The 14,932-nt window shown below is 41.4% G+C and overlaps 1 protein-coding gene across 1 annotated transcript in view; it reads right to left on the minus strand.

Annotated features, from left to right (window-relative positions):
- GRIN2B (glutamate ionotropic receptor NMDA type subunit 2B) overlaps positions 1–14,932 on the minus strand; it is a 484,741-nt gene that overhangs the window by 51,373 nt on the left and 418,436 nt on the right. The window contains exons 5-8 of the mRNA XM_049882524.1: positions 7,107–7,309; positions 5,757–5,928; positions 5,382–5,535; positions 1,780–1,905 (exon numbers count right to left, since the gene is read on the minus strand). Of these exons, the coding sequence (XP_049738481.1) occupies positions 1,780–1,905; positions 5,382–5,535; positions 5,757–5,928; positions 7,107–7,309 (655 nt within the window). The remainder of the gene's footprint in view (positions 1–1,779; positions 1,906–5,381; positions 5,536–5,756; positions 5,929–7,106; positions 7,310–14,932) is intronic.

Here is a 14,932-nt window from a genome sequence, read left to right on the forward strand (position 1 = left end):
TCCCTCCACACAACCCTTACACAAACCGATCCAGTGCTTCCACCCATAAATTTCCTGTGACCTCACAGCTTTCTTTGCTTGGTGATGCTGAAATCCTTCCTGGTGTCTGGGTTTACACATAGCCCCTCCACTGCAGAAATGAACATCTGTTCACACAGTATTACAACATATTAGCACAGATCTTACAATGCTATCTGTGATCCTGACAGCATCTGCTCGGCAACCTAAATCATCAGTGACTACACACGTCAAGCCTAATATCTAACTCTGCGCACGTGGACTTTATTTCATGGAGCAGATGTGTGACTTAAAAGTCATTTATAAATCAAAGTTTTATAAATTGTAAAATGCCCTAAGGAGTCCTGATAGTTAAAGTGGCCCCATGTTGAACTCCTTTGTGAAGGCAGGCATCATTTGGTAAAGTGAATAATTGTAGGCCTTAGCTCTGAGTTTTCTGGAATTTGGATTTTCACCTCTTTGGTTTTCTTCAAGGGTGTGTGCGAGGGCACACTAACTTTAGTTTCTGCCACTGTCAACTTATGTGTATCTCAATGTGCTTTCCAGCTGCTTCCTTTGTTACTGGTACCTCTCAGGATAGGGCACAGGTCACGTCTGTTGGATGACCCTTTGGCTGAAAGATCCCCACTGTACCATACTGTGAAGATATCTAGACTTCCACCCCAGAATAATAAACCTGGAAATACTTCAGTGTAGTGATGGTTCCTAGCTGGGACTATTCAACAGAAGCACTAGGGAAGCTTTTACAAAATACTGATGCCTGGGTCCCCACCCCCAAAATTCTTATTTAATCAGTTTGGGGTGGGAGCAGTTATTCTAATAGGCAACCAGGTAGAAAATCACTATTTTGAAACATACAGTGGTCCAAGACTCACCCTGAACATGGTGAATCAAAATATCAGAAAATGAGGTCCAATCATCCTTGTCTTTTAAGAGCCCCACAGATAATTCTTATGTGTAATCAGGGTTAAGAATCTTTGTTCCTGGAGGTCTAACTCCAGGACAGAGTTCACATTTTAGATGGGAGAAGAGTTAAAGAAGGTGGAATATTTCCTAATCCTGGGGGTTCACAGGAAGTTTTGGAGGAGCTTTTTATAAAGATTCCACGTCCCCCTTCAGAAATCGTGATGAACTTTTTGTAAGGTCTCATACATGCCTCAACACATGGGCCTACCTAGTCTGGAGACTGGACCCCAACAGTAGCTATAAGTGAGAATTGGTCTCCCAGGTCCATTTGATTTCAAACCATCAGTTCCCATACTTCCTGGCATAGGGATTTTAGCCAGGAACACATGTTTTGGAGAGCCTGTACCTCAGTACTGCCCTTTTGGCTATGGCAAACTCAAACAGCTACAACCATCCTGCAAATGCCCTGGGACATCCTCTTTCCCTCATTCTTAATATGTGTCTACAATCAGCCTTGTTAGTCCCATCTGTTCAGGCAGACTGCTATGGCCTTAGGTTATCAAAACAGTTCCCTCTGAAATGTTTATGCCACACATATCTAATACTGGCCTTCCCTTTCATCTACCTAGGTGTGGAGTTGTGCTTGAGGCCAGGCGTGAGTCAGGAAGAAGGTACATGGATTGAAACCAACATCTGAATTGAGGTGATTTCTAAACAGCCACCACGCCAGTGATACAGAAGGCTGAGGGTTCATTTTCAGAAACGGATAAGTTAGGAAGGAAGCAGAGAGGGTACAGAGATTTGGAATTAAGAACTAGAAAAATGCGGAAGTGCAATGATTCCAGCTGGCCTTACCTCTGCCATCAGCAAGGCACCTGTTATAACCAACAGGGCTGAAGTATTCAAAGACAAAAACAGCCACGGCCGAGACGATGAGCAGCATCACAAACATCATAACCCAGACATCAGCACTAAATGGCTCTGAGAAAGGGGAAGAAGAACAGTGCTGAGGGTTACAATGGAGGACAAGCAGATTCTGATTAATTCATACATTCGTTTGCTCACACAAACACGTACTTTGGGGAGAAACAAACCACAGTGTGTGGCACTGCTTCAGTGAGCCAGGGCCTGGTTTAGGGAGGAGTAAGGTGCTGTGCCTGAGTAGCTCCATTCTCCGGATGGCCATGTCATGGTTTTGTTTTATTTTTGTAAACACATGAGGAGGACAGCCTCATGCTTGTTGTTTTTGAGGTTGTAAAGGCAGTTTCTGCCATTACTGTAGGTATCTCAGTAAAAGGTGCAATTGGAAGCAGCAACACTGAATATGGAGCAAGCAAATCATATCAGACTGACTCTTGATTTGTGTTCTTGGTTACGTGGGTCATCTATGTGGTCGCACTACATAGGGAGAACTGGAAAAGCCTCTCCAACGCTTATAAGCCTTTCAGACAAATTCATTCTCAGCAGACTTAGTTAATATTTTGGTCTTGAATTGGTTCAGTAACAATTAGGGACAATAAATAACTCTGTTGCCCCCTTACCCCCCTTCTCTTAAACTTTCCAGCCTAGATTCACCTTTTCTGACCTACTTTAATACGGTATACTTTATTAGATATCACCAGGGTATAAGAATACAGGTCATTGTTAAAAATCCATCCACAATGAATGTCAGGATCTTCAACAGTGGAAACTCAACAGGAGACAAGGGAACTCTAATTAACAACACAACTACAATCCATGCCCTACTGCAACGCGATGGGGTTGATGGGACAAGACCAGGCAAGACAGAAAGAATATTCTACACATTATTTCTTTAATCATTTTCGCTGAATCTCTTTTAGTTTATCTGTATCTCTCTAGCTTTGAGGTGTCCAGAAACTGAACACTCTGCCCTAGGGGTCATTTCTTTGAAGGTCTGTGAAAAGAGACAATTGCTATTCTGTTCCATGTTACAGTGATCCCTCAGTTGTGCCTCAAAATAGTTCTGGCCTTTTTAGCTGTCACATCATTTTGAAAACTCATAACTAAGTGAATTAACATGCCGTTTTCTCCTTTTTTCCAAATGATTAATAAAGATAAAGTTGAAACAAGAGGAAAATTTGGCTGAAAATTAGAATATATTTTCTTACTTTGGAACTTGTTTTACTAGTGGACTCCCAAGGGAATTATAAAAAACCCAGTCAAACAATTTTAAAAGGGCCTTGATAAAGTCCCAGAGCTTAACACACTGACCGTGAAATGCAAACCTTTCAGTGGCTGACGGGGCTACAAAGGCAGACCACACAATCAAAGCCTCCATACAGTGGTATGGAGAAAACCTCCTCGCCTTGATACTAACTGATTGCACTTCTACCCTGATTTCATTTTTCCCTAATGTGGGGAATAAGTGAGGAAAAGCATTGCCTCTATGCCCTCTTTCCCTGCGCTGAGCCCAGCATAACTTCCTGTACACAAAATACAACAAACATTTGTACTGGTCTTCAAAATTTAAAAAGTACTTACACCATATATTTTATATAATCTTTTTAATGACTCTTTCAGTACAGGATTATCATTCCTATTTTACAGAGGAACAAACAAGGTCTTTCCCCAGTTCACACTCAGGTTAAGAATAGAAGTAAAAAGAAAGGTCCTCTGAGGCAAAAGTGTCTGCTTTTCCTACTCTATTACCTCGCCACCGCACTGGTTCCTGAATTAGGGGCTGAGCTCTGAGGCCTCATGGGTGCTAGGGAAGAGGCTCTGGGGGAAACCACTGCTGGGCTTTAATCTGGGCCCTGCCAGTTATATGGAAAATTGATCAATAAATGTTGGCTTCTCTTACTCTTGAAACTACACACACACACGCACACATTCTGCCTGGTATTTTTATGTCATTCTAGAGCTATACTGACATGCTAGTGGCTCTTCTAGGTCAGAGGTTAAGGTTAGTGCTATACTGACAGGGTTAGGAATAAGAATGCAGTTTTCTCTCTACCTCTCAATTACCCTTATAAAGAAAGAAAGAACAAAAAATACAGCTCCGATAAGGATTAATGTAGACAGTATGTGGCATTCAACAACATTTCACCTAAAACTGAAAGGGCCAGAATGAGTTTCCCTGGGAGTGAAAAAGTTGGCTAGGACACTAGAATAATTTATTAAAAAAAAAAAAATCTATGGAACCTATAACTTCACTTTGTTTTAATTGAATTAATTCCCCTATGAATAGAGATTAAAAAAGTGTTAATCACTTTCTATTCCAAAATCCTTATTTCAACTACGTTGATGTCCCTTAGAAAGAGTGTGGCTTGTCCAAGGGCTTATAGCTTGTTTATGCTCAAACCAGGTTTTCTGTCTCCTAGGCCAGTGTTGTTTTCAAGGTGACAATTTATTTTCCAGCTCCTAGCTCCCACAACCCCTGCAAAACATATGGGGTATGAATTCACAAAAGACCTCATCTAGTTGAAGCCTTGGCCTTCTTTCACCCAGTCTGATATCACATCTAAGGCTTTTGACATCTAGATGATGCTGGAGAGTGGGGCAGTACAGAATCATAAGGGGAACTGGAGAATCTGACCAGCTCCGGCCTCAGAAAAGTCACGTGTAAACAGAAAAACCTTTTTGGCACCACTAGACTCAATTCTTGAAGATAACGTAAAAATAAATAGGCTTTTTAATGTATCAGAATTAAACCAAAAAGCAAACAAATAAACAAAAATGCCGTTGCCATCAAGTCGATTCCAACTCATTGAACCAAAAAATCCAAACCCAGTGCTGTCAAGTCGATTCCGACTCATAGTGACCCTATAGGACAGAGTAGAACTGCCCCATAGAGTTTCCAAGGAGTGCCTGGTGGATTTGAACTGCCAACCCTTTGGTTAGCAGCCGTAGCACTTAACCACTACGCCACCAGGGTTTCCTTCCAACTCATAGCAACCCTATACAACAGCGGAGAACTCCTCCATAGGGTTTCCAAAGCTGTAATCTTCACGGAAGCAGACTGCCACATCTTCCTCCTGCAGAGTGGAGGGTGGGTTTGAATCCCTGACCTTTCCATTTGCAGCCGAGTGCTTAACCACTGCATCATCAGGGCTCCTCGTATCAGAATTAGAGATCATTAAAGCATGAAGCAGCCTTAGAGATCTATTAATTAAAACTCTGACTTCTATGGATGAGGAAACTGAGTCTCAGGGTGGAGCGAATTTGCTCAACATCAAATAGTAAATAAGTGACAGGAATAGGGGTAAAGTAGGACCCTTGATGACCAGTCCAGTGATTTTCTTATACAGCATTGTGCCTTCCTATTTTTCTGGGTGTACTTTGGTTTTTATCTTTGAGAATAGTTTTGGAAATCCCCAAAATGAGTGTCTGAATTAAGCTCTCAGCTTAAATAACCTGGCAACGTGCTTCTTCGATTGTTCTTTATACCTTCTACTTGGTCTTATGTGTATTTCTTTTGCACAGGCAAACACGTTTACCTAAGAAGGCAGAAGGTGAGACCGTCCCGTTACTTCGTGACACCATAACACTGATGCCTGTCTCTATAAAGGGCACAGAGAAGTCGACCACCTCAGACCTCTCCTCATTGATGGTGAGTGACCCCACTGCCATGTAAGCCCTCTTCATGACCACCTGGGGAGAAAGGAGCATTCTCCAGTTAGAACATTCAGAAAGGTGGGGGCCCCCACAAGGAAAACACTCATGACCCACCAGTGGTTATCTTTGTATAACGCAAACAATAAATTCCGTTTACTATTTTATATTTTTCCAAATGTCTAAAATGAGTGTGTTTTTTATATTTCAGTGAAACAAAACAAATAAGATGGAAGTGGTCCTTACTTCCTGATGCTCACCTCTCCAATCATACCATTCCAGGTTCCATTGATTTTCTTCCCATGCTTGCCATTGGTAACCAAGTAAAGGTCATAGGTGAACTTCACAGATTTAGAAATTTTCTTAAGAATGTCGATACAGAACCCCTTGCAGCATTTTTTGATGTAACCTGGCTCCTCATCTGTTTTATTCCTAAACAGTTAAAGAAAGAAACACAACAAAAACAAAAACAAGGCTTTATACAAAGGCAAAATACTACCTTTGGTCATTGAATCTCCAGACCAAGAGCAGGTCCCCCACGGACTAGCACAATTTATACCAGGCCTGAGTGAGGAAATAAATCAGACCATACGATAGTAATGCTCTCATTTATCTTATCACATTGAACCATGCTTTCTTATAATTTTTAATGTTTCTTTGTGGGATAATATACCTCAGCAAAGTATGCATATCCTAAGGGTTCAGTTTGATGAATTTTCACAAACTAAAACCACCCATGTGACCAGCACCAAGATCCAGATACAGAAAGTTACCAGCACCTTAGAGGCCTCTCAGTGCTCCCTTCCACGTACTTCCCACCCTCACCAAAGAGAACCACTATCTTGACTTCTAACAGCATAGATTAGTTTTATCTATTTCTAAAAATGTTTCTAAATCTCTAATTTTCAAGACATACTGACCTAAGAAAATATACAGGGAGTCCTGCATTATGAATGTCAGACTTATATACCACCCATAGTTATGAACTAACTCCCATAAAGACTATGATATTAAAAATTTGAAGTATACACAATGGTTTGTAGTAACAAATGGATGCTACTTTGTGACCTGCATCAAAACATTATTATTACTGTATTATTATTATGTTAAAGACATTTTAGTGTACCTGGAAGTGTTTCTGTAATGTTTTTTATGCATAGAAAGATCTACTATATACTAAGACAAACACTTGACTAAAGGATAGATATGAACCATACCTAACTGTTCCAACTTAAATAAAAAAAAAAAAAAAGCCCAGTGCTGTCAATATAAATTCAACTTAAACACAGACTTATGAATGGAATTAGTTTGGAATCTGGGGACTGCCTGTACTTCAAGCACCAATAATAAATTTAAATCTTCACAAACTTGAGACCCTGGTCATGGCGGCCATGTAAGGCCAGAGAAATGTCCGCATAGTTAGCCACGGTCTGGACAGAACCAGACATCAGATGACAGGGCTGCCAGTCATTCCATAACACACTAATAACTGAAAATCAGACATGGTGCCCAATTCAGTCTACGCTTCGCCTCCCAGGCCAGCTAGGTGTTAGAGCTGGATCAAATCTGCCTATCCCGGGTCACCCGGAGCCATTGGGGAGGTGCCATACTCAGAGATGATGCGTTTTTGGCAGGGAACTGTGTTCCTCATGCAGGTTCCACTCAGAGGGTCCACACTTTCCACAATGACAAACGGAGCCTCTTCCAGGGTCACAATGCTCAGGTGGTCATCTTCCTGCTCTTCTGTCTCAGGGCACATTCGGGGCCACACGTAGTACTTCATCTGCAGGGATTTGTCTTTCCATTTCCCCACCTGTACAGGGATGAACAGAAGACTCAGAAACCACTGGCCACAAGCTAACCGCCTCTCCCAGCATGGCCTGAATCTTCCCAGGAAGCTGTTAAACAAAGGCAAACCAATGTAGGCATCCTTCATAAGAGAATACTTTATAAGCCATATGCTATAACCCTCAAAATGAGACTAATGTGTCCCAACCTAAGAAAGGTGATACATTCATTTACTCGTCCACTTACCAAACACTAAAAGAGGACTTACTATGCGCCAGGCACCATGCTAAACACTATGGCTCAAAGGAGCATCATTTTCCCCTGCATAAAGCTCACACAGAGTGAAGGAGTCAGAAACGTAAACAAACGTTTACAGAGCTGTGTGGTAAGTGCTAAAACTGACGCCTGTGCCGAGTCTGCGAGGATGCCAGAGCTTCCTGTGTTATGTGTGACTGTCGGCTTTGTCTACTTAACTGTAACAAGAAGCATGATAGTGAGAGCAGCAAATAGCTTTGGAAAGGTCAACAAAATGACTGAAGCAAATGAGCCAGAAGGATGTGTTTTGGCTTGTAACAGAGGTCCAGTGGGGAGCTGAGTGGAGAACTGGGTAGATGTGAATTGGAATAAAATCATAAGGCAGGATTAAAGAATACTGACACAGCTTGGCTGGAGAAGGGAGTGTGGTTGGGCTGGGGATGAACATCATGGGTCAACGCAGATGTGAACCTGCTGGGCCAGGTGGAAGCCCCGGGATAATCAGATAGGTGTCTCTGTGAGCCGCCAGGTATGGCCACGTGGCTGCACGCCGTACAAGCCAGGGAGCATCCTTCTTACCCGCTACAGGGTTGTAATGGGTCGGAATTGACTTAAGGGCAGTGGGTTTTTTTTTTTTAACAATGTGAAAGTGCCCCCTGGAGTCAAGCACGTGGAGGCCCTGCTGCCAATCATCAGGAGAAATGTGTGGGTTCCAGTCTCTTAGAAGAGTCATTCATTCCTATTTGTATAATAAAATCTACATGATTTTGTTGGTGAGTTCTTGTTCTCACTCTGCCTTTGAGTTTATTGAAGCATGAGGAACACCTCTTAATTGTCTATACCGAACATCGTAATTATGGCAAAGTATTACGGATTGCAAGCCCTTGCATGTTCCCAATCCATGAGCTCTTCCACGCAGTAATGCAAATTAGCAGAAGAGGTAACGCATCAGGAATACAAAACTAATTTATTAAGCACATGCATCTCAGGAGAAGCAACAAGTTGGCAGTATTTCCTTAAATTTTAAGCGTATATATTTGCTCGGATTTACATATTCATATAGAACCCAAACGCCCTCCTTTCTTCGGTTCTGCTTTTGCCTATGTTTAGGTTTCTATCTAGGGCCTCCCTAGGTTTGACCTGTACCTTCCTCCCCCTTGTCTCACCGTGCTGTCCACTTCCATGCCCTAATTAGGCCTGTACAGCCACTGCCCTAGTTTCATTGCATCATTAAAACGTGGGCAGTGGCTTGGTGTCCTGGGGTATCTTGTTTGGCACCTTCACAGTCCTTCCTTGGCATTAGCCCTGATGCTGATTGGTTTTCTCTCAAGGGTGCAAACCATGCTATGCTTCTGTGTTCAGAATTACACACTGAACCAAACATTTACCTCCCTTTCTATGTATAGTCTTCTCGCTACTGTTGGTCCTGATCTTGGTACCAATTCGAATATTGCTAAGATGACTTATTTCTAAAGTAGAATTGTCTGAACACCTTCCTAGCCATGTGGGGATATTAATGTCCTTTGCCGTTGGTTGGGGGAAGTGGTGTTTGGCAAGAGAAGGCCTAGCCCTGAGGGCCCACCATGTTGGTCGCCTCCAGCCCCAGACAGCTGTATTTACCCCAGTGGCCAAACAGATACTATTCTCTAAGTGTCAAAGGGTGTGAAAAGGCTGGAAGCTCTAAAATAATTATTTTTTTTTAAAGTTTCACTCAATAGCACCTTTTGATTTTTTTTTTTAAATCCAGGTTTCTTCTATTAGCCTCACTTATTGTATTCAGGAACCCATTCTGGGATTATAGCAGCAAACTTCAAACCTCACATTGGGTTCACCTCAGAGTCCATTATGGACGTTGTTACCAAATGACTTTTAAGCAACACTTTGTCATATAATTCCCTATTCAAAAATTTCAACAACCTCTCACTGCCTTCAGGATTGTGGCCAAACTTTTCATCTAAGCGGTGAAGGTCTGTCATGGATTGAATTGTGTCCTCCAAAACTATGTGTCTTACTTGGTTGGACCATGTGATTCCCAGTATTGTGTGGTTGTCCTCTATTTTATGATTGTAATTTTCCGATGGAAACACTGGTGGGGTAGTGGTTAAGTGCTATGGCTGCTAACCAAAACGTCGGCAGTTCGAATCTGCCAGGTGCTCCTTGGAAACTCTATGGGGCAGTTCTACTCTGTCCTATAAGGTCACCATGAGTCGGAATCGATTCGACGTCAGTGGGTTTGGTTTTTTGGTGTTTTAATTTTCCTGTTGTAACTCGTAGGGTCGCTATGAGTCAGAATTGACTCAATGGCACCGGGTTTTGAGTTTTCTGGTTTTTTATGTGTTGTAAATACTAATCTCTGCCTGTAGTTAATGGGGCAAGATTAGATTATGTTCAAGAGAATTAGAGTGGGATTGTAACACCCTTACTGAAGTCATATCCCTGATCCAATGTAAAGGGAGTTTCCCAGGGGGTGTGGCCTGTACCACCTTTTATCTTAGAAGAGATAAAAGGAAAGGGAAGTGAGCAGAGAGCTGGGGGACCTCATACCACCAAGAAAGCAGCACTGGGAACAGAGTGTGTCCTTTGGACCCAGGGTTCCTGTGCAGAGAAGCCCCTAGTCCAGGGGAAGATTGATGACAAGGATCTTCCTCCAGAGTAGACAGAGAAAGCCTTCCCCTGGAGCTGATGCCCTGAATTTGGATTTACAGCCTACTAGACTGTGAGGAAATAAATTTCTCTTTGTTAAAGCCATCCACTTGAGGTATTTCTGTTACAGCGACTTTAGATGACCAAGACAAGGTCTCTGCATTAAGCCTAACCTACCTTGACAATGTTAATTTCACTTTTTCAAAACATGAATCCTCTGTTCAACTCGGGAAAGGAAATTCCTGGTATTTGCACTAGAGTGAGTTAACCAGAAATGGCTGCAGCAAACCACCTGCATTTTCTTTTCTGTACTGTAGATGCAAAATGGAAAAGCTGCACACATAGCATTTTGACAAAGTTTTCCATGACTTTCTTGTGAACCAGACAGAATATAATATGGGTTATTGTATACTTGGATTTGAAAGGGGTTTACAAACTGTATCCAAAAAAAGAAAACAAATGATTGTTTAATGAATCAAGGCCAATATGCAAAGAGATCTCTAGGACATGGCAAGGGACTCTTCCTAGAATTGACTTGCATAATGTCATAGAAAACAAAATAGAAGTCATACTCAAAGCAAAATTGCCGCTAACACAAAGCTAGAAGGGATAGAAGATATGGTGCATTGCAGAATCAAGTTTGGAAGAGATACGAATTAATTGGCATGGCAGACGGAACCAAATGAAATGAAATTTAACACTTTATACGTAAAGTCTCGCATTTAGATTTTTTAAAAAGCAACTACACAGTATTGAAAAAAAGATATTTCAATTAACAGCAGCCTACAAAAGCTACCGCGATAGCGGATGGCTACATTCATAGACTTACAGTATCCGGCTCATGGGGTGAAGGGAGGGCATGAAGAGCCTACTCTGCTCTGTGTTCATCTTACCACAGCTGGAAGACTAGGTTTTGATCCTATAATTCTATGATCTGCTAATTTCATTAAATATACCAATCTCATTTATCCAACAGTAATTTGATCCTGCAGCTCCCCTCTAGCATGCCCTTTGCCAGCTTCCGAGCTAGCTGGATCTTATCCTTGCATCACTTAAATGCAAATCAACAAACAACAATTGTAAACCAGCTTTGTGCCAGGCACTGGGCCATGCGCTAGAGATAACAATACCAGGTAGGATTTACGGAGTGCTTAGTATTGCTAGGCACTGAACATACCTAGTAATCTCATTCATCTTCATGGCAAGCTTGTCAGATGGAGACTATTATTTAATGTTTCGTTTTACAGACGAGTACAGAGAGGTTTCACAACTTTCCACCATCCCAGGTTAAATGAAGTTCAGTGCCAGAATCTGAAGCTGGGCTGTCTGACTCCAGAGCTTGGTCTCCTGCCCAAAGTACTGTACTGTTTCTCTGAGTAAGACATGGTCCCTGTCCTTCAAGGATAGTTTTGTGGGGAAAGACTATCTATTGACAATAACATCAAGTAAGACATTGATAATTACACTAATAAAAGGCACAAATAAAGTACTCTGGGTTTCAGAGCAGTAGTATTTGTGAAAGAGTCAGTGAAAAGCCTCATGAAAATGCTTATCTTTGAGCTGGGTCTCAAAACCTAAGTGATGGCTTATTAGGTGAAGAGTTCTTTACCCACTGAGGCAACAGCAAGAGCAAAGGATCAGAGTTGTACAGAAGATGGAAGAACCATGGACATTCCTTCACAATGAAAGCTACAGTATAGGGGGGAGAGATGGTCTAGCTCAGTTCTCTTCCTCCTTAAAGACCTACTCACTCTAGCCAGATAATCTCTATCACCCTTGAAAGGTGACTAGATTGTGTGCATCTCTTCTCAACTCGGAGTTCAGTGGCATGAGGTTGATAACTTGAAAGTGGCCATAAAAAAACCCATTACTATCCAGTGAATTCTGACTCAAAGACCTATAGGACAGAGTGGAATTGCCCCAAAGGTTTCCAAGGCTGTAATCTTTATGGGAGCATACTGTCACATCTTTCTCCCTCAGAGAAGCTGATGGGTTCGAACCATCAACCTTTTGGTTAGCAGGTGAGAACTTAACCACCGCACCACCAGGACTCCTTGAAATTGGCCATAATCCAAAAAGCTAAACCTGTTGCCATCAAGTTGATTCTGACTCATAGCGACCCTATAGGACAGAGTAGAACTGTCCCATAGGGTTTCCAAGGAGTGGCTGGTGAATTTAAACTTCCAACCTTTTGGTTAGCATGCATAGCTCTGAACCACTGTGCCACCAAGACCATGAGTATCATGAAATTGGAAAACGCTACAAATCAGGGCTTCCTGCATCTGCCTACCCTCCAGTTGCTAAACATTTACCATGCCACCACTACCCAGAACAATCACATCATTCATTATTTCATGTTATTTACTAACTTCTTTACTGACTTTTTAACTTTTCAGGTAACTTGTCTTGTCTCCTAAACTCTAAACACCTCCTAAGTATTTCTGTGGCTGTGGACAAGTTTCTAAAACTCTCTGGGCCTCAGTTTCAACATCTATAAAACAAGGGAGTAAATTTCTAAGGTGTTGCCATGGATTGAATTGTGTCCCCCCAAAATGTATGTCTGCTTGGCTAGGCCATGATTCCCGTATTGAGTAGTTGTCTACCATTTGGGATCTGATGTGATAATCATATGTGTTATAAATCCTACTTGAAGAGGAATGGCATTGCATTCATTGTCAAAAAGAACATTTGAAGGTCTATCCTGAAGTACAACACTGTCAGTGATAGGATAATATCCATATGCCTACAAGAAAGACCAGTTAATACAACTATTAGTCAAATTTATGTACCAACCACTAAGGCCAAAGATAAAGAAATTAAAGATTTTTACCAACTTCTGCAGTCTGAAATTGATCGAACATGCAATCAGGATGCACTGATAATTACTGGTGATTGGAATGTATAAGTTGGAAACAAAGAAGAAGGAACGGTAGTTGGAAAATACGACCTTGATGATAGAAATGATGTTGGAGATTGCATGACAGAATTTTGCGAGACCAATGACTTCTTCATTGCAAATATCTTTTTTCACCAACATGAATGGCGACTATACACGTGGACCTCACCAGATGGAACACATAGGAATCAAATCGACCATCTGTGAGAAGAGATGATGGAAAAGCTCAATATCATCAGTCAGAACAAGGCCAGGGGCCAACTATGGATCAGACACCATCACTTACCCATATGCAAGTTCAAGTTGAAACTGAAGAAAATTAGACTAAGTCGACAAGAGCCAAAGCATGACCTTCAGTATATCTTACCTGAATTTAGAGACCATCTCAAAAATAGATTTGATGTGTTGAACACTAATAAACAAAGACCAGACGAGTTGTGGAATGACATCAAGGACATCATACATGAAGAAAGCAAGAGGTCACTGAAAACACAGGAAAAAAGGAGAAGACCTAAACAGATGTCAGAAGAGGCTCTGAAACTTGCTCTTGAACACTAAGTAGCTAAAGCAAAAGGAAAAATGAAGAAGTGAAAGAGCTGAACAAAAGATTTTAAAGCGTGGCTCGAGAAGACAAAGTAAATTATTATGATGACATGTGCAAAGACCTGGAGCTAGAAAGCCAAAAGGGAAGAACATTCTCAATATTTCTCAAGCTGAAAGCACTAAAGAAAAAATTCAGCCTCTAGTTGCAATACAGAAGGATTCTACAGGGAAAATATTAAACGATGCAGGAAGCATTTAAAAGAAGATAGAAGGAATACACGGAGTCACTATACCAAAAAGAATTGGTCGACATTCAACCACTGCAGGAAGTAACATATGATCAGGAACCAATGGCACTGAAGGAAGAAGTCCAAGCTGCACTGAAAGCATTGGTGAAAAACAAGTCTCTGGGAATTGATGGAATATAAATTGAGATATTTCAACAAATGGATGCAGCACTGGAAGTACTTACCGTCTATGCCAAGAAATTTGGAAGACAGCTACCTGGCCAACTAACTGGAAAAGATCCATATTTATGCCTATTCCAAAGAAAGGTGATCCAAATGAATGTGGAAATTATCGAACAATATCATTAATATCACATGCAAGCAGAATTTTGCTGAAGATCATTCAAAAGTGGCTGCGGCAGTATATCAACAATGAACTGCCAGAAATTCAAGCCGGATTTAGAAGAGGACTTGGAACCAGGGATATCATTGCTGATGTCAGATGGATCCTGGCTGAAAGCAGAGAATACCAGAAGGATGTTTACCTGTGTTTTACTGACTATGCTAAGGCGTTTGACTGTGTAGTTCATAACAAATTATGGATAACGTTGAGGAGAATAAGAATTTCAGAACACTTAATTGTGCTCATGAGGAATCTGAACATGGATCAAGAGGCAGTCATTCAAACAGAACAAGGGGATACTGATTGGTTTAAAGTCAGGAAAAGTGTGCGTCAGGGTTGTATCCTTTCACCATATCTATTTGATCTGTATGCTGATCAAATTATCCGAGAAGCTGAACTATATGAAGAAGAATGGGGCATCAGGATTGGAAGAAGACTCATTAACAACCTGTGGCATGCAGGTGACACAACCTTGCTTGCTGAAAGTGACTTGAAACACTTACTGGTGAAGATCAAAGACCACAGCCTTCAGTATGGATTATACCTCAAATAAAGAAAACAAGAATCCTCACAAATGGACCAGTAAGCAACATCATGATAAACGGAAAAAAGATTGAGGTTGTCAAGGATTTAATTTTACTTGGATCCACAATCAACATCCAAGGAAGCAGCGGTCAAGAA

This window comes from Elephas maximus, chromosome 4 (assembly GCF_024166365.1).
Source record: "Elephas maximus indicus isolate mEleMax1 chromosome 4, mEleMax1 primary haplotype, whole genome shotgun sequence".
Taxonomy (NCBI): Eukaryota; Metazoa; Chordata; class Mammalia; order Proboscidea; family Elephantidae; genus Elephas; species Elephas maximus.